General features: G+C 45.3%; 2 protein-coding genes across 2 annotated transcripts in view; one reads left to right on the top strand and one right to left on the bottom strand.

Moving 5' to 3' along the window:
- Positions 1 to 9010, bottom strand: part of CDC45 (cell division cycle 45) — a 90057-nt gene extending 81047 nt beyond the window's left edge. The window contains exon 1 of the mRNA XM_068243145.1: positions 8845 to 9010. Coding sequence (XP_068099246.1) covers positions 8845 to 8895 — 51 coding nt within the window. The 5' untranslated portion in view covers positions 8896 to 9010. The remainder of the gene's footprint in view (positions 1 to 8844) is intronic.
- Positions 9011 to 9052: 42 nt separating this feature from the next.
- UFD1 (ubiquitin recognition factor in ER associated degradation 1) overlaps positions 9053 to 20238 on the top strand; it is a 29987-nt gene continuing 18801 nt past the window's right edge. The window contains exons 1-4 of the mRNA XM_068243155.1: positions 9053 to 9264; positions 10019 to 10151; positions 15679 to 15711; positions 18909 to 19030. Of these exons, the coding sequence (XP_068099256.1) occupies positions 9262 to 9264; positions 10019 to 10151; positions 15679 to 15711; positions 18909 to 19030 (291 nt within the window). The 5' untranslated portion in view covers positions 9053 to 9261. The remainder of the gene's footprint in view (positions 9265 to 10018; positions 10152 to 15678; positions 15712 to 18908; positions 19031 to 20238) is intronic.

Here is a 20238-nt window from a genome sequence, read left to right as displayed (position 1 = left end):
AAGTAGCCGGGTGGCATGAAAAAGTAGCCGGGTGGGGCGAGATGAGAGAATGCAGGGCCAGTGCTTCTGTGAGCAACTCTGCTTACAGCATAGGAGGAGGTGAGCCGATGACAGCTGGGTGGTCATCAAAACTAGCCGGGTGGAGCACCCAGCTAAAAGAGCCTGGGGAGAACACTGCATGCATATAATTGTCTGAAAATGTATGCACACAAATCATTAACAGAAAACCCAAACTTGTTATAACATTTGTGCACAAATCATTACATGAAAGTATAACTGCTTTCAGAATATTATGGCCAACCAAAATATGTATGCATGTATTTGCATAATCCGCACCACAGCCATTCATTGTAATCAGCCATGCTTCAATCAAAATGCACAATCCCTGATTGTGGAAAAATCTACTTTTAGGGCTGGTGCACACCAAAACCCGCTAGCAGATCCACAAAATGCTAGCAGATTTTTAAACGCTTTTTTTTATTTTTATGAGGCGTTTTGCTAGCGTTTTGCGGATTGCTGCTGCTGCGGTTTTCAGTATAGTAGATTTCATATATTGTTACAGTAAAGCTGTTACTGAACAGCTTCTGTAACAAAAACGCCTGCAAAACCGCTCTGAACAGGCGTTTTTCAGAGCGGTTTGCGTTTTTCCTATACTTAACATTGAGGCAGAAACGCATCCGAAATCCAAAAAATGCCTCACCCAGGCATTTTTCGTTTCTGCAAAACGCCTGCCGCTCTGGTGTGCACCACCCCATTGAGATACATTGACCAAGCAGATCCGCAGCCGCAAGCGGATCTGAAAACGCCCAAAAAGCCGCTCGGTGCGCACCAGCCCTGAGACCCAGATTTAAATGATTCCAACAATCAAGCAATTGATTATGTATATGGCTGCTCCCCTGTGGTATGAACGCTTGAATTTGAGGGAATTGCCAGCACAAAAAGGTGTAGCCTGCATAGGGCAAGAGGGTAAAGCTGCCCTGAAAGCTGAGAAAGTTGTAGCCATTTCCTGTTTCATGGGTTTCATCAGGTCAAATAAAGCTACTGTGGTACTTTCAGGTCTAGAAGCATAAGACTTAGACTTGATATAACAGACCAAACAAAGTCTTAGAGGTTCCTTCAGGCAACTTGCAACCACATTTAGTACATCAGCTAGACTTTGAAGTGCTTTTGAGTTTCTGTAGTACAAAACAACTCAAACACCAAGAGTCTTACTAACATGTACCCATTAACAATATGACAGGAGTCTGCAATAAACACTGCAATGTGTTTGCTTACCGGTGGATGTGACCTGACTGCTCAGTCTCACCAGTTGCAGCACTCTCCTGAGCTTCTGTGGTGGGCCCACTTGACTGCACCATGACCCCCTCAGAGCTGTAGCGTCTGCATGTATAGCGTGGCCATGGCGGTTTACAAAACTCGCACTTTCAGCCGTCTAACACGATCAGTACGCATGACGTTTTATGCATGACGCAGTACGCACCACGCGCTCACGCGTATCCAATGATGCATACATGCGACCTATCATGCAAACTTGCGTCATATTCGGGCATGCAGAAAATCCGGCATCTCTGCTTACCGCCGCCATGCCCGCAGAAAGTATAATGAAGAGAGGGAACCTCTCCAGTCCCCTTCATTCAAAATAGGAAAAAAAACAGGTAACCTCCTGCTTAGCTTCCTATTCTAGGCCGCACACCAGTAACAAGCCTAAATTATACTTTACAAAAAAATATAAAAACAAAGAAAAAACAATAAAAATTGTGCAGCAGGTGCCAACAGGCTCCCCTACTGAAAGGAACAACCTTCCCTGGTGCTTCCGTGGTGAGGTCTGGGAAACAAACAAAAAACTGTGGGAGATTGTGAGGAGGTGGGATTTATACTGCATCAATTAATTATTTTAATTCTCTTAAGGTGTTTCCGATTTGGGAGGGGGGACTTACACAATCTCAGGAGGGGCCGTCCTGGAGGACGAAGGGAGGAAGACATGCGTCCATCGAGTTCAACCACAGAACAAAATACAACACCAGCCTGCCCCCTCACATATCCCTGTTGATCCAGAGGAAGGCGAAAAACCCTTACAAGGCATGGCCCAATTAGCCCCAAAAGGGAAAATTCTGTCCTGTCAGTCGGGCCGGTCCATCCTGCCACACTCCAGATGGCAATCAGATAAAATCCCTGGATCAACATCATTAGGCATTACCTAGTAATTGTAGCCATGGATGTCTTTCAACGCAAGGAAAGCATCTAAGCCCCCTTTAAATGCAGGTATAGAGTTTGCCATAACTACTTCCTGTGGCAATGCATTCCACATCTTAATCACTCTTACTGTAAAGAACCCTTTCCTAAATAAATGGCTGAAGCGTTTTTCCTCCATGCGCAGATCATGTCCTCTAGTCCTTTGAGAAGGCCTAGGTACAAAAAGCGCATCCGCCAAGCTATTATATTGCCCTCTGATGTATTTATACATGTTAATTAGATCCCCTCTAAGGCGTCTTTTCTCTAGACTAAATAAACCCAGTTTATCTAACCCTTCTTGGTAAGTGAGACCTTTCATCCCACTTATCAATTTTGTTGCTCGTTTCTGCACCTGCTCTAAAACTGCAATATCTTTCCTGTAATGTGGTGCCCAGAACTGAATTCCATATTCCAGATGTGGCCTTACTAGAGAGTTAAACAGGGGCAGTATTATGCTAGCATCTTGAGTTTTTATTTTCCTTTAATGCATTCCAGAATTGTGTTAGCTTTAGCTGCAGCGGCTTGGCATTGAGAGCGATTATTTAACTTGTTGTCAATGAGTACTCCTAAGTCCTTCTCCAAGTTTGATGTCCCAACTGTATCCCATTTATTTTGTATGGTGCTAGACCATTGGTACGACCAAAATGCATGACTTTACAGTTTTCAACAATGAATTTCATCTGCCATTTATGTGCCCATATAGCCATCCTATCCAGATCCTGTTGCAATTTGTCCCTATCTTCCTGAGAGTTGATGATTCTGCACAATTTTGTATCATCTGCAAAAATAGCAACATTGCTCACTACTGCCTCTACTAGGTCATTAATAAATAAATTGAAGAGCACTGGACCCAGTACAGACCCCCGTGGGACCCCACTGCTAACAGTCTCCCATTTTGAGTTTGATCCATTGATCACAACTCTTTGTTTTCTGTCCATTAGCCAGTTCCCCCTATCCATGCACACAGACTCTTCCCCAGTCCTTGCATCCTCAACTTTTGCACCAGACTTCTGTGGGGAACAGTGTCGAAGGCCTTTGCAAAGTCCAAGTATATCACATCTACAGCATTCCCAATATCCACATTAGCGTTCACTACCTTATAAAAGCTGAGCATGTTAGTCAAACAGGACCTGTCTTTGTTGCAAGGTGCTCCACTGGGCTGATTTTGAGACCACTTGGCTTTCACAACTGTCTGTAGCTGGGTTTTAAGACACTTATTACTATGACATCCGGAACATATATCAAATATCCCCAAAAAAAAAAAAGGGGAAAAAAAAAAAAGGGGGGGCTTGTTCTTCAGTGATAAATATTTCACTGTGATAATTAAAAGCAGACCAAATTTTTAACCCAAACAAAACATTACATGTGTAAGAATTACCAAATAACATTGTTACACCTAGCATAAAGCCCCTCTTTCTTGTCAAGAATAAAACAGTTTCCATGGTCACTGAGAACAAAAAGCAAGAGAAGATGTTCCCAGCACAGGGGAAGACACAGAAGTAGAAGCTGTCAGAGGCTCTAACATTTGTCTAAACCAGGCATGGGCAAACTTGGCCCTCCAGCTGTTAAGGAACTACAAATCTCACAATGCATTTGCCTTTATGAGTCATGACTGTGGCTGTCAGACTCCTGCAATGCATTGTGGGACTTGTAGTTCCTCAACAGCTGGAGGGCCAAGTTTGCCCATGCCTGGTCTAAACTATCCAAAGAAAAAAAAAATCTGGCTGGAGTTGATGCACTAACACAGAACATGCGTGCCCTCTGCTGCTGTGTATACAGTACTAAATTAAGCCATGTTAAGTTTTTCACTCTATGTTGGAGTTGAAAAGCATAGGCTGCGGATGAATCTTCTGCTTGTTTTTATTTATGTTATCAACATACGGTACTTCTTGTTTTTTTTGCTGCTATGAACATAGTGAGCAGCACTTCTTCCAGTTAAAGGAGAGGGATATGGAGGATGCCATATTTATTTCCTTTTACACAATGGCAAAGCCAGGTGCATGTGGTCCGTTATTAGTCATGGAGAGAATACGCAGATTAGGGCTGCACGATTTCTCGGTTTTAAACTGAAACCGCGGTTCCTGTGAAAACGATCTGGGGATCGTCTGTATCCGGCGGTTTTCGGTTTTTAGTGCCCGCGCTTGGCCGCATGGCCATGGTCCGCCTACTACTGCGCCGAGCCACAGAAGCAGTGCATATTTCAGATGTTAATGAGCCGGGCAGCGCACGCGCGGGGGTACACAGCTTCTCCAATCGCTGGATAGCAATGGAACGACAGAGGCGGTAGGCGGAGCTGTACGCTCTAGTACAGCTCCACCTACCGCTGCAGTCATACCATCGCTATCCAGCAATTGGTGAAGCTGTGTGTGCGCGCCTCACCCCCCCCCCCTCATTAGCATCATAAATGTGCACTGCTTCTGTCCCCCCCCCCCCCCCTCCGAGTCCCATACGGCATACCTACCTACCTGTTCTGGGCACTTTACTAGCTATACTTACTGGGGGCACTACCTATTCATACTGGGCACTATTCTAGCCATACTGGCCACTTTACTAGCTATAATGGGGCACTACCTACCCATACTGGGCGCTATACTGGGCACTTTACTAGCTATACTGGGCACTGCTATACTGGGGTAACTATACTAGCCACACTGGGGCAACTAAACTCCCTATACTGGGGCAGCTATGCTAGCTATGCCGCCCCACCCTAAATCCCGCTGCGCACGACACTGTACACTAGGACGCCAACCACCCCCACCCCCCAGAGAAAAATTTGGTTAGAAAGTGGTCCCTGGGCTGGAAAAGGTTGAGGACCCCTGCCGTACACCACAGTCCACACAATAATGTTCAAGCTCAGGGGTACATTGTGAAAAAAAATCGAAATCACAATTGACAGAAAAATCGCAATTTCAATTTTTACCAAAAATCGTGCAGCCCTAACGCAGATATAACAAAAGTTGTTTAGGCGATACCTTTAATGACCAACTGTACAAGATTTCTTTGCAAGCTTTCGAAAGGAAGTATCTTCTTCAGGCATGTTTCAGAACTGGATAAGAACCATACCATCAGACTGAACCGACAGAGGGGATCAGGGCCTTGTTGGTCTCGGCATTCAGTGTGCAGGGGCAAACCCAGGATTTTCAAGTTCGGGATTCCTGAAAGGTCTCCCTCAGCCACGCACAATACAGTATAATAATTCCTTTTCAACCGACAACAGGATGGATCAGGAGCAGTTTGGATACAGATAATAATGAGGACAGCTGACATTGGTAATGAAGGGGAAAGTGAAGCATTCACCCAGCAGGACACAGGGCTGTGCTCATATCTGACTCTTAACCTTCTTGGCGGTAACCCCGAACGTAGTTCGGGGTAAGCCGCCGGAGGGTGCCGCTCAGGCCCTGCTGGGCCGATTTGTTTAATTTTTTTTTTTGCTGGACGCAGCTAGCACTTCGCCCGATCGCCGCTATGCGGTGCGGCGCGCGCCCCCCCCCCCAGACCCCGTGCGCTGCCTGGCCAATCAGTGCCAGGCAGCGCCGAGGGGTGGCCCGGGACTCCCAATGACGACCCGACGTCAGTGACGTCATCCCGCCCGTCGCCATGGCGACGGGGGAAGCCCTCCAGGAAATCCCGTTCTTTGAACGGGATTTCCTGATCGGAGATCGCCGAAGGCGATCGAAGAGGGCGGGGGGATGCCGCTGAGCAGCGGCTATCATGTAGCGAGCCCTGGGCTCGCTACATGATATAGAAAAATTTTTTTTTTAAAAAAACTGCCGCGCTGCCTCCTGGCGTATTTTTTAATACCGCCAGGAGGGTTAAGTTCCTTAGAGCTGCTCCATGCTCTGTACACACAGTGCAGCCCCATGCTCTCTGTACACATGCTGCTGCTACATCCAAACTCAACTGTAGCAGGGAAAGAAAAGGGGCAGTGCTGTGAGCTGCAGGATGCCTGCAGATATTCTGGTGTCTCAACTTGCACCGGCCCTGGTCTGAGGGGGGATTTTGGGCTGCTGTAACCCCCCCCCCCCCTGCATTTGTCTATGGTGTGGGTGCTCCCAGCAGGTTATGGGCTTCTTTACAGCCTAGCGGCCACCAGGTCATGACCCCTGGGGTTGCCCCTCCAGTGATAAAAACAGGAGGGTGAACTCCACAAATTGTGAAGGAGGGGCCAGTAAATTTAGCAGGAATAATTGATAGGAAGGGCTGGTAAGCCTGACTGGCAGGGCATACTAGAAGGTTGTGGATAGAACTGGCAGGATGGACCGGCCCGACTGTCCTGACGGACAGACTGGCAGTGAGTAACAGGATGGGGTGGCTCCTCCCATAAGCTGTCACAGCCAGCTACTGGAATGTTTTAAATACTGGAAAGCATGCTCTAATCTTTGTGAATTGACAGTAATTGAGGTACTTACCACACAAGTCAGTAATTTACCTTACTAGTCGATAAGTTTACTTTTCAATGCAGTAACAGGCTTAGTGAACTGACGTTTGACCACTTGTTTGGTAAAAAACTGTGGTTTACTGCATTATAAAATGAGGGAATGCGTAATGAATTTAGGCCATTCATGTTTTGTAGTGCAATCTCACATTGCGTAAAATTGTCTGCACTTCCACCAAGTATGACCCCTGCCTCAGATACTCACCTAAAAAGAGGGAATGCTCTGGATACCATAGAGCATTTCACCATTTAAAATTCACACCTTAGGGACACCTTAGAAAGCTTTGTAAGCACTCACGTCCCTGAGTGCTTCTGTAAAGCACATATGCGAGCATGGACTTGTGCATGCACAGTATAGATCAGTCTTCAAAAGCATTCAGGGACATGAGTACTTCCAAAGGTTACCCAAGGAGGACCAAAGACATATTTGACCAGCTTGTCAAATAACTTCACCGGGGAGGAAGACAGATGGTGGCACGTGTAAACAGAGAGACGACCGGGAAAGTTCTATGGGATCCAGAGCCTTGCTTCTACTTAGGTGAGTAAGTTTTGTTTTTTCTTTTAGGGTGCTTCAGGTTCACTTTTACTTTAACTCAGAATTTAACTTAATCCCAATCAGAAGCCTATATAGCCCCTTTCCCCCAACTCTTTACCTTTTGTATAATAGATCGAAGACATTCGTGTGGCTGATATTGTGGCGTAACCCCTCCCGTAGTGTGATGTTAGGGCCATGAAAGTTTCCGGTCTGTGAACCTAGTTGCATTGTGGTAAATATTGACTGTTTCCAACTGCCAAGCAAACAGTATCTCCCTCTGTGCATAGAACTCTCAGTAAACCAATATTTAGCAGAGATCAACTGACAGGAGTCACACTTGCCAATAATCACAGGTTTTTCACAATGCAAAAATGAGAATAATGCTTCCCTATGGACAATCACAGAGAAGTGGAGGTAATGAGTGGTTTTCTGCAGCATGGGAAAAAAAATAAATAAAATACCAGCACTGCTGCTTCCCCTCGCCGAACAACACGTGATTCCCTATTGCCGACAGTCAGCTGGTCATAGCTAGTTGTCGGCCAAGACTGCGAATTTGTCCACAAAAACAACACTTGTTTTTCCGCAGACGCAAGTGGCGAATGCCTGCCTAAAGATGTCACCAACTGTGATAAATTTCAGAATGTAAATCAGGGTGAGGTGACAGGATAGTGTACTGGTTATGGGTTCTGCCTTTGACATGGGAGGCCAGAGTTTAACCCCCTTGGCGGTATGAAAAATACCGCCAGGGGGCAGCGCAGCAGTTTTTTTTTAATTATTTTTTTTTAAAATCATGTAGCGAGCCGAGGGCTCGCTACACGATAGCCGCTGCTCAGCGGCATCCCCCCAGCCCGCCGATCGCCTCCGGCGATCAGGAAATCCCGTTCAAAGAACGGGATTTCCTGGAGGGCTTCCCCCGTCGCCATGGCGACGGGGCGGAATGACGTCAGCGACGTCGGGACGTCATTGGGAGACCCGATCCACCCCTCGGCGCTGCCTGGCACTGATTGGCCAGGCAGCGCTCGGGGTCTGGGGGGGGGGGGCGCGCGCCGCACCGGATAGCGGCGATCGGGCGCGCGGCGGCGGCGATCGGGGTGCTAGCTGCGTCCAGCAAAAAAAAAATTAAGTAAATCGGCCCAGCAGGGCCTGAGCGGCACCCTCCGGCGGCTTACCCCGTGTCACACACGGGGTTACCGCTAAGGAGGTTAAATCATGCCTAAGGTCATTATCTATTCAGTAAGGAACTCAAGGCAAGACTCCCTAACACTGCAGGGTGGCCCCTTGAGCGTGTCCCAGTGGCTGCAGCTCTTTGTGTGCTTTGAGACCGCCAGGAGAAAAGCGCCATGCAAATGTTTGGATTATTATTATATTATTACAATGGGCAAACACTGACTAAATATTTATTAATTAATATTGTAATAAAATTTTTTTATTCATTACATTATTTTCACTGCAGTTCCTTCCAATACCAACGTGTGCTAGCAATAATACAAATGCAGCTGCTCTCTCTATCAGCTTTCCCTACAGTGTGTGCAGTAAAGCTAGAAAATAATGGAAACTTTCTTTGGGGTGCTGGGTCACCAAGTAATACTACAACTCAACACGCACACCCCCTGCTACAAAGCCGTCTGTCCCCATGTCTCACCTGGTGAACTATAACGTCATAGAATTCCTTACGGAGGTCGCTGACAAACATTTCTGCGTCTGGCGGGTATCTTGTCCTCGAAACTGGCGCTAAATCGCGCTCCCCCGCGCTGACCAATCACTGAGCCAACCTTGCCGTGACGCAAGAGCAAGCGCCAGCAGATAACAACTCCCACAAGCAATAGTAATTGCTTACATGTAAGAGAACAATCAACCAATGAGAGTTACTAGAAACTGTCAACTTCACTTCCGTAGCTAGCGCAAGCGATGCCGGTAATTGTAGTTTGTAGATTCTACTATCTCCCATTCTGCTACTGCGCCGAGTTCTGTGTTCGCTGTACACAGTACTGAGACTTCCGGCCGAGGAGAGTGACTCAGTGCGATAATATTACTGTGAAGTCCCTAAACCGACAGCAAGATGGTAAGGTTCCCATGAAAAGATTATGTTGGACCATAGGAGCAGAGCTCCGAATTATATTATAATTACTTATTATTGTGGCCCTATCAGATGTTTACTAGCATCGTTCAGAAGAGTTATGTAGATGTTATCATCAGTAGTATAACATGAATGAGGAGGCATATTTATCACTTCACTGTTACTGTAGTATTTTTTACTACATTATTACTTTATTTATTATTACTAATATTTATTATTACTTTGGATTTGTATTCCACCAGCATCATTTCACTAAAATGTTTGATGAGATGTTAATTGTTCAGGAATTGTTAATTGTTCAGTATCAGAAGCAGTAATCTGTCACCAACCATATTTCCTAGGTGTTGTTTAATCTAAAATTGCTATGTAGCTTGTCAGTGGCGTAGCTAAGGAGCTGTGGGCCTCGATGCAAGTTTTACAATGGGGCCCCCTAAGCACTCTATACATAACAATTGATACGGTGCACCAAAAGCTGCCAATGGCAACTACAGTGTCAGAGGTGCAAGAAGGGAATGGGGAACAATGTGCTAAGGATTACCTCTATTCAAAGTATCTATAGAAGTGATTATTATGAGCACAGGACCAATAGAAAGCTAATACTGTAGTTGAGGGAGGGCCTTTCGGGGCCCCTCTGGCCCAAGGGCCCCAATGCGGTCTGCAACCCCTATTGCTACGCCCCTGTAGCTTGTGTTTTGTTTGATTGACTCATGTATGTTATTCTATATTTACTCCCTTTTAGTTTTCTTTCAATATGTTTGACCACCCTATACCGAGGGTTTTCCAGAATCGCTTCTCTACTCAGTATCGCTGCTACTCCGTGTCCATGTTGGCAGGACCAAATGATCGCTCTGATGTGGAGAAAGGTGGAAAGAGTAAGTTACATTACAAATATTATGAACATAAAAAAAAATGTAAATTTTATAGATCTAGTACACAGCTAGGGGAACTACTTACAGCAAAGATTCATGCATACTGTACACATTTGTTGCTTGAAATGATTATTTCTGATAGTTTTAAGCGATAGTGTAGTGACTGTGGAGGCACCTTCTGATATCTGCCACTCCAGCAATCTGTTGAGTTAGATTTTGCTCAACTGATTGCTGTTTTAAGCCATATACGCACACTAAATTAAACATGTCCCCTGATGTGAGTACATTTGAAATCGGCGCTGGTAGACTTGGGCGCAGGATACAGCGGTATATAGCTGATCCTGCTTCTGCACAAGTCAGGGCCGATTTAATTACTATTCCCCCTCCAGGCCGCCATGGATAGTGGGGGAATGAAATAATTCGGCTTCCAGCGATTGCTGGAGGCCGAATTATTATGTTTTTAAGCAACCTCGGCTACGTCTTCTGACGGAGCCGACGTTACTCACTGAGTGCTTCAATAGGAGTGATTCCTATTGAAGTCTATGGAGGCGCCGGCTGCGCCCAAATCTAGCAGCGCTGAAAAGCACTGCTCCGCCTGATGTTGTTGAGGTCCTTAAAGCGGACCTGAACTCAGAATGTCCTCTCTGCTCTAAAAGATACACAACAACATAATAACCTTTAAACCAATAACATTTATTGTTACAGCTGATACAAATCCTAAAATAAATCTGCACTGTTTCTATTTCCTGATTTATGGAAGCAGACATATTGTTTACAGCCTGTGCTTTCATATGGGCTTATCTGCCATAGGCACAGTCATGTGACACAGGGGAGGGATTAAATTACAAGTAGTGATTAGACTCAAATGAGGGGTAATAGACTGGCTAAACTCTCTAAATACATACATGGTGCAGTTCTCTATGTTTTCCTTTTGTCCTGTGCAAGAGTTCAGGTTCACGTTAATGATTTGTCAGGTTGGATCACTGCCTCCCTCTCTATATACCGGTAACTGAACAAGCTGTTGAAGAGAACCAGAGGTGGGGTTCTGACAATGCAATCCACATACAGAGGCTGGGTCTGCTTATATTGCCCAGCCTCTGTTGCTATCCAGATCCCCCCTAAGTTCCCCCTGCGCTCTGCTATCCCCATAAATCACAGCCACGCCGCCGACACGCAATGTGTCACAGCGGGCTGTGTTTACCTCTGTACTGTCAGTCTGCGTGCTCCCCCGCCTCCTGCCCCGCCTCCTGCATCGCTCCGGTCCCCGCCTGCGTCCCTTCCCGCTGATTGGAAGGAAGGGACACGGGCGGGGACCGGAGCGATGCAGGAGGCGGGGGAGCATGCAGACTGACAGTACAGAACAGTACAGATGTAAACACAGCCCGCATTGTCATGCGGATAGCATTGTCAGAACCCCACCTCGGGTTCTCTTTAAATAAATAGCTGGGAAGCACATCTGTGCAGCAATTGTTTCTAAACTGTCATTTGAAATACTAAAAGTTGTTTTGATTGTCACTAATTTATTATGTGTGGAATTTAAAGAGACACTGAAGCGAAAAAAAATATATGATATAATGAATTGGTTGTGTAGTACCGATAATTACTTGAGAAGAAGAAAGGCCGGCACCATCCAACGTAATTTTCATGCTCTTTTATTTTTCCAATTCATTACAGCAAATACATAGCGACGTTTCGAGGATAACCTCTTTATCAAGCTCTTGCTGCAAGTGAAATACATTGAAGCTAACAATGGACATCTTTATATACTCTCCATGGAGTGCACCTGACCAATGAACCACAGATTTCATTACCACCAATCATAATGGTCCTTGTATATAGCGGACCTGATGGGGAACTATCTTAACTTACTCTCATTGGTGCGTTTAAACATGGGTCCCTCCCACCCCCACACACACCCACCTTGGATAACGTCTGCATCTCTCAAGTGTCAGCCATCACCTCCGCCCTCCCGTCTGGCCGCAGTGGCGGACCTGACGGAGAACTGGCGTGATGACGCGTACATGTCTGCACGCATGCGCAGCATGACGCGTCAGGCCGTCACTGTATGACGAGTGCTGCGGGACGCGCCCGCAGACTCTCGTCATAAGTTGGAACTGAGACGCTGGCGTACCCAATGGGACGAGACCAGGAAGTAAACCTGGTATCTACTGGCAGATAGTCTGCCAGAAATAGAACATTTTAGAAACCCCTCTCTTATATCTTATAAAAAGGCACCCACATTGAGAGATCAATTAGTTCATGCCGACATAGGTGATAAGCAGCGACCAGCATGTGTGACCACTAGGAGAGGCACATATCCATGCCTCTCCATGTTATCCAAGGTGGGTGTGTGTGGGGGTGGGAGGGACCCATGTTAAAACGCACCAATGAGAGTAAGTTAAGATAGTTCCCCATCAGGTCCGCTATATACAAGGACCATTATGATTGGTGGTAATGAAATCTGTGGTTCATTGGTCAGGTGCACTCCATGGAGAGTATATAAAGATGTCTATTGTTAGCTTCAATGTATTTCACTTGCAGCAAGATCTTGATAAAGAGGTTATCCTCGAAACGTCGCTATGTATTTGCTGTAATGAATTGGAAAAATAAAAGAGCATGAAAATTACGTTGGATGGTGCCGGCCTTTCTTCTTCTCAAGTTTGAATGTCTGGAGTACTGCTGGACTAAGCCTTGGCACATCCCCTTTTTGGGCAACTGAAGGTGTGCATCACACTTACCTACGAGTACTGATAATTACTAGAAGATTAGTAGCAAAGAAAATATTCTCATATTTTTGTTTTTCAGTTATATAGGGTTTTTTATAACATTGCATCATTCTCTAATATTTGCAGTTTCCACGCTACTCGACATTCTAAATGTTTTTACAGAGCAGTCTTGTGAACTATTGACCTGTCCTCTGGCAGAGAAAAAGTAAATCCTTGATTGACAGTTCAGATAATAAACTTCAGAAGACAGACCTCTCTGCAACTTTTAGTCGTGGAGCTTAATGTTTTTTTTGCATAGAGATAACTGGAGTTTCTTAACTCTCCCTGTACTGGAAACAATTTGAATTATGTCTCTGCTCATAATGTTTTATTTCTAGCTGTACTACACATACAAATCATTAGATCATAATTTTTTTCACTTCAGTGTCTATTTAAGCACCAGGAGTTTCCCTTCAGTAGAGGTTGCTGTACACTTATCGATTTTCCCATTTGATTTCCTGCAGATTCGCTCACTCTGATCAAATCTGCCAGATATATAAATAAATTAAAAATAGACAAGGCACCTGGCCCGGATGGCATGCATCCTCGGGTCCTAAGGGAATTAAGTTCAGTTATAGATAAACCCCTTTATCTTATCTTTTGTGACTCTCTTGCAACTGGCAGAGTCCCAGTGGATTGGCGTACAGCCCACGTTTTCCCATTATTTAAGAAGGGCAAAAAATCAGATCCAGGAAATTATAGACCTGTAAGCTTAACATCAGTTGTATGCAAACTATTTGAGGGGTTACTAAGAGATACTATACATGACTTCATAGTAGAAAATAATCTTATTTCTCAGCATCAACATGGGTTTACTAAAGACAGGTCCTGTTTGACTAACATGCTCAGCTTTTATGAGGTAGTGAATGCTAATATGGATATTGGGAATGCTGTAGATGTGATATACTTAGACTTTGCTAAGGCCTTCGACACTGTTCCCCACAAAAGTCTGGTGCAAAAGATGAGGATGCAAGGACTGGGGAAGAGTCTGTGTGCTTGGATAGGGAACTGGCTAATGGACAGAAAACAAAGAGTTGTGGTCAATGGATCATACTCAAAATGGGAGACTGTTAGCAGTGGGGTCCCACAGGGGTCTGTACTGGGTCCAGTGCTCTTCAATTTATTTATTAATGACCTAGTGGATACAGTAGTGAGCAATGTTGCTATTTTTGCAGATGATACAAAATTGTGCAGAATCATCAACTCTAAGGAAGATAGTGTTATATTGCAACAGGATCTGGATAGGATGGCTATATGGGCACATACATGGCAGATGAAATTCAATGTTGACAAATGTAAAGTCATGCATTTTGGTCGTACCAATGGTCTAACACCATACAAAATAAATGGGATACAGTTGGGGACATCAAACTTGGAGAAGGACTTAGGAGTACTCATCGACAACAAGTTAAATAATCGTACTCAATGCCAAGCCGCTGCAGCTAAAGCTAACAAAATTTTGGGATGCATTAAAAGGGAAATAAAAACTCGAGATGCTAGCATAATATTGCCCCTGTTTAACTCTCTAGTAAGGCCACATCTGGAATATGGAATTCAGTTCTGGGCACCACATTACAAAAAAGATATTGCAGTTCTAGAGCAGGTGCAGAGACGAGCAACAAAATTGATACGTGGGATGGAAGGTCTCACTTACCAAGAAAGGTTAGATAAACTGGGTTTATTTAGTCTAGAGAAAAGACGCCTTAGAGGAGATCTAATTAACATGTATAAATACATCAGAGGGCAATATAATAGCTTGGCGGATGAGCTTTTTGTCCCTAGGCCTTCTCAAAGGACTAGAGGACATGATCTGCGCATGGAGGAAAAACGTTTTAGCCATTTATTTAGGAAAGGGTTCTTTACAGTAAGAGTGATTAAGATGTGGAATGCATTGCCACAGGAAGTCGTTATGGCAAACTCTATACCTGCATTTAAAGGGGGCTTAGATGCTTTCCTTGCGTTGAATGACATCCATGGCTACAATTACTAGGTAATGCCAATGATGTTGATCCAGGGATTTTATCTGATTGCCATCTGGAGTCGGGAAGGAATTTTTACCTTGTAAGGGTTTTTTCGCCTTCCTCTGGATCAACAGGGATATGTGAGGGAGCAGGCTGGTGTTGTACTTTGTACTGGTTGAACTCGATGGACGTATGTCTTTTTTCAACCAAAGTAACTATGTAACTATGTAACTATGTAACTATATGTTGCCCCAGTACATCCAATTGATTTTCAATTCGTTTTCACATAAAATCGATCGATTCCATTGAACAGGATGGAATATTTTCATCAATCGTTGGCAAGGCAGAAGCGGTGTTCTATCAACGCGCCAATATTGGTTCGATTGATTTTCAATAGACTCTTTCTGAAATCTATTGAAAATTAATGGTCTGTGTGTAGTAGTAATCAATTCCTTTCTGATCAGATTCCTATCAGAGAGGAATCCAATTGTTTTGTCAGACCGGGTTTCAGTCCTTAAGTGTATGGCCACCTTGCACATGCTAGAAAATCCTCATCTGAGCCAGATGTTTGGGCATCCTCGCCCAGAGAATCTTATGGACAACGCTCAGAGGTATGTTGATCCAGCATAAACCTACCTCTGTGTCCACATACCTCTGTGATTACCTTGGGCAGCTTTGTCTTGGGCTAGGTATACTACAAAAATGTTTTAGCATATCTGTATAATGCATATTATGTATTGTAAGTTGACTAATGACAGCTGGTAGTACAAATGTCATTTACAATGTAACTGTTCTCTTTTTCAGTTATCATGCCTCCATCTGCACTGGACCAGCTCAGTAAGTGTCTTCTTTTACTAAGAGAAGCATTGAAATAATAAAATGTATTCTTCTTTGGTAACCTACAAATCTCTACTCATACAGAAACAGAAGCAGAAGCTGTTGTAGTCAGACTAAAGGCCCATACACACGTCAGACTTTTGTCTGTACACGCGCCCGATTTGGCGTGCGGACGACTGAACGACGGGACGTTCAAACGACCCGTCGTTTGCAAAAGTCCGACGTGTGTATGGGCCTTAAGGCCCCTTTCACACGGGCAGCTGACAAACGGTGAAGTCTCTGCCTGTCAGTTGCTCTCTTGCACCAGCCAGGTGCTTTTTAGGGCCCATTCACACTAGCAATCGCAAACATTTTGCACTGGTGATTTTACCGCGATTAGCGCGGTAAAATGACTGTACACTCTCACGATGCGCGAGTGATTGCAATTAACGCTTTTTTAAGGATTGTATTGCGATCGCTCCAGAATCGCAGTAAAATGCTGCAAGCATCTCGTTTTGCTAATTACAAATTACCTGCGATCAGCGGCAATTGCGGAAGTGAGATCACTGCCATTAGGTTTGCATTGCGCTAGCACGTTAAAAAGCACTAGCTCTTCAGCGATTAGTGGGAATCGCCCACTAATCACCCAAGTGAGAATGGACCCTTAAGGCTCGTACACATGCTTGATTTCCTGGAACGACTGGTCCATCAGACCCTCCCGCTGGGCGGGCGTTCCAGCGACAGTACAGCGTGTGTACAGTCTGCCTGACAGACTGTACACACGCTGTACTGTCGCTGGAACGCCCGCCCAGCGGGAGGGTCTGACGATCCCGTCCCAGGAAATCAAACGTGTGTATGAGCCTTTAGCGCTCAGTACTGGTGCAATACAGACGCCCCCCACAGAGAGAGATCTGAGCGCTGCCGCAGCCTTACTCAGACTCCACATGTCGCGTTTCTCAGCCACCCAGTAATGCCATTGCGTGTCAACGCTTGACATGTGTGGTGTAACAGCCACTGCAATTCGGCTACATTTAAATTGCACACGAATTGCACTGACGGGCGGCTGAACTGCTCACCTAATGCAAAGTTCAGCTCCCTGTCTGGAAGGGGCCTAACTTACTAGGTGCCAATCAGTTACCTCGCAGGTAATTAATACAGCTGCTGGGCTAATTAATCTCCGGCTAGCACCTTTGCTTGCCACATCTTCCAGTTCTACTTGAATGTTATAGGTTGCCCATTGAGCACTCCAGGGGGTTGGGGTATTTTGAGACAGTGGAATGATTAGAACCAATGTCCATAAAAAAATACCATTTGATAGTAATACAAGTCTTATAAGAAAAACATTGATGCTTAATCCTATCCAATTTTACACCCTCATACATTGATGGATATTGGACAGATACCAGAAGGCATTTGAACCTGGTAAAAAGAGTTCTTCAGTGAAATGGTTAAGCGCTCTTCTCTGCCTGTTCCTTCTTAAACACAGCGAATATGTCATATAATGAAAAAGCCCCCCCCCTTCGGGGAAAGACTCACCAGACTTCTAGGCCTCCAAGGCCAATGCTCGCATTCGGGGTATTGGCCACCCCGCAGCCTCTCTGGCAGTCCTCTCTTGGCTATTCCCAGTCTGTGTAATCAAAAAGACGAATTCCACATCGCGTAAAAGCGTACCAGTTTATTTAAAAAATGGTTAAAAACAGATCAGTGGTGTATAACCACTCATTGGGTCAAAAAAACTTCATCAAGAAAATGAAACACAGCCAGCCCCTTGTTTGACAAGCTACCTGATTCCAGGTACAGGGGTATGCAGAGATGAGATGCACTAAGCTTGTGACAAGGCGCACGCCTCTGTCATCTAGCGTCCCTGGGGGCTGGCTGTGTTTCATTTTCTTGATGAAGTTTTTTTGACCCAATGAGTGGTTATACACCACTGATCTGTTTTTAACCATTTTTTAAATAAACTGGTACGCTTTTACGCGATGTGGAATTCGTCTTTTTGATTACACAGACTGGGAATAGCCGAGCGAGGACTGCCAGAGAGGCTGCGAGGTGGCCAATACCCCGAATGCGAGCATTGGCCTTGGAGGCCTAGAAGTCTGGTGAGTCTTTCCCCGAAGGGGGGGCTTTTTTATTATATGACATATTCGCTGTATTTAAGAAGGAACAGGCAGAGAAGAGCGCTTAATCATTTCACTGAAGAACTCTATTTTGATGGCTGCACGCATCTAGGAAGAGCGCTCCCACGTGATAACCATTATATGAGCAGGGACACTATACATGTGGTTACTACCTGCCAATGTGTTTTATTTAGAATTTAGCACCTGTAATATGAATGTTTGATGAATGTTTGATTCATTATCTTTTATAAAATTTTAGAGGTGACCCACTTAACACCTGACTCAGCATATGAGCGCAGTATCAGGGTGATGTAATTGTTGTGAATTTGAACCTGGTACACACCTTCAATTTTGATTTGCCAATCACTGACCAATTTTACCAGCTCAATGTAGTATGAGACTTCTCTAATAACATCACTGGACACCCCAACTTCTCTAATAGCTTTATAGGACACCCCATTCTTGCTAATAGAAACACTGGGCACCCTTTCTTCTCTGATAGCCTCTCCTGGTTCTGCTTTTATATCTGATAAATCTACCAGTCAGTGATGTAGCTTAAAGAGAACGGAGGTGGATCTTCGGGGGACAAATGGGACACAGAGGCATGTTCTCTGCCTAATGACATGGCTCTGTGTCTCTGTGTCCCCACACCACCTTTCTCTGCCCCCCTCCCCCCCCACCGCCGCACTATAGCCTTTATAGAGATTTGTCACTAACTCAGAGGTAAACAGAGGGGAGAGGAATTCCCTGTTTAAGACGCCTGCCAGGGGCGTTCCTGCAGGGTTTCCTGAGCAACCATTGGGCAGCTCTCTCCCCCTGGCTGCGCCTCCTGCCGCTCCCCACCTCCCTGCACGCGGTGAGAGACAACACAGTCTCTAAGTGCAGCTAGGTGACCCAGGGGTCACTCAAGTGAAAGTAGGCTATTGCAGCCCATGGGAGCGGCGGTTTTTGCGGCTACCTGATCCGCTCAGCCCTGCGGATCAGGTATCCTACTTTTTTTTTGTTTTTAAGCCCACCTCGGGCTCTCTTTAAGCAAGTTTTTAGAAAACGTATTAACTGAAAAACTTTCCTCATGTGGTCTCTGTTTCTGTATTTCCACAGGCAGATTAAATATCACATACCCAATGCTTTTCAAGCTAACTAACAAGAATTCAGACAGAATGACACATTGTGGTGTTCTGGAGTTTGTAGCAGATGAAGGTATTTGCTACCTCCCTCATTGGGTAAGATGTTTGGAATATCTTGACAAATAGTATGTTTACCATAGTCACTTTTAGCCTCCACTTCTGACTGAATATATTTCATGGTTCGTATGTAGTTTCAGCCAAGGCTGAACAGATCCAAGGAGCCAGGTAGATAATACAGAACACATAATAATGGAAAACTTTAAAATTAATTTGGGATAGAGAGAGAGTTGATTAGTGGCAGCTAATCTTGTCAGATTTGACAAAAATGTCAGAAACCTCTGATCTGCTGCTTGTTCCAGGTCTTGTAAGGCTTGACAGGTTATGTCCACAATCAGTCCCTATGCCCCAATCTAGTGCCGTGACTCTGAGCCCGCCACACGGTCTTCACTTATAGACAAGCTCCCGCGTGAACAGGACTCTTTATTTGTCTCCTGACTACGGTTACCCCCAGGTCTTACCGTGCAAGGCATTCAGACTGAAGTAGAAAGGACGATAACCCCTCAGAGCCCCACTGAGGCAAGTATCAACAGAGTTCAAAAGTTCACAAGTGGCAAACTGTAATAATACCTTGGTGATGACAATGAGGCCCACAAAGGTGACAGGCAAGGTCGGTCCAGGCAGCAAGCAAGAGTATCCAGGTAACAAGCAAAGGTCGGCCCAGGCAGCAGACAAGAGTATCCAGGTAGCAAGCAAAGGTCGGTCCAGGCAGCAGGCAAGAATATCCAGGTAACAAGCAAAGATCGGTCCAGGCAGCAGGTAAGAGTATCCAGGTAACAAGCAAAGGTCGGTTCAGGCAGCAGATAAGAATGGTCAAACAAGCCAAGGGTCAATTCCAGATAACAATAATACAGATACGAGTGCGCACCCAGCAACTAGCCACAGGAAATGAATGGGAGCACTCAGAACGTTTAAAGAGACACTGAAGCGAACTTATTTTCCCCATTTTACTGTATAAGTCGCTTCAGTGCTCTCAAGCCAAGTAATCCGCCGCGTCCCCGCCGCTAAACTAGTGCTGCAGAGCCCCCACAACCATCCGCAAATATCCACGACCAACTTGGTCGTGGATTTTGCTGCGCTGAGGGGCAGAGCTTCCAGCTGTAGCTCTGCCCCTCCTGACGTCAATCGTTGCACGGATCGCCGCCTCTCCCTGCCCCTCTCTAGGAAGGAAGAGTGAGAGGGGCGGGGAGAGGCGGCGATCCGCCGCGATTGATGTCAGGAGGGGCAGAGCTGAAGCTGAAAGCTCT

This window comes from Hyperolius riggenbachi, chromosome 1 (genome assembly GCF_040937935.1).
Source record: "Hyperolius riggenbachi isolate aHypRig1 chromosome 1, aHypRig1.pri, whole genome shotgun sequence".
NCBI lineage: Eukaryota > Metazoa > Chordata > Amphibia > Anura > Hyperoliidae > Hyperolius > Hyperolius riggenbachi.
Note: the sequence above shows the minus strand (reverse complement) of the source record. Positions and strands in the feature narration are given on the sequence as shown.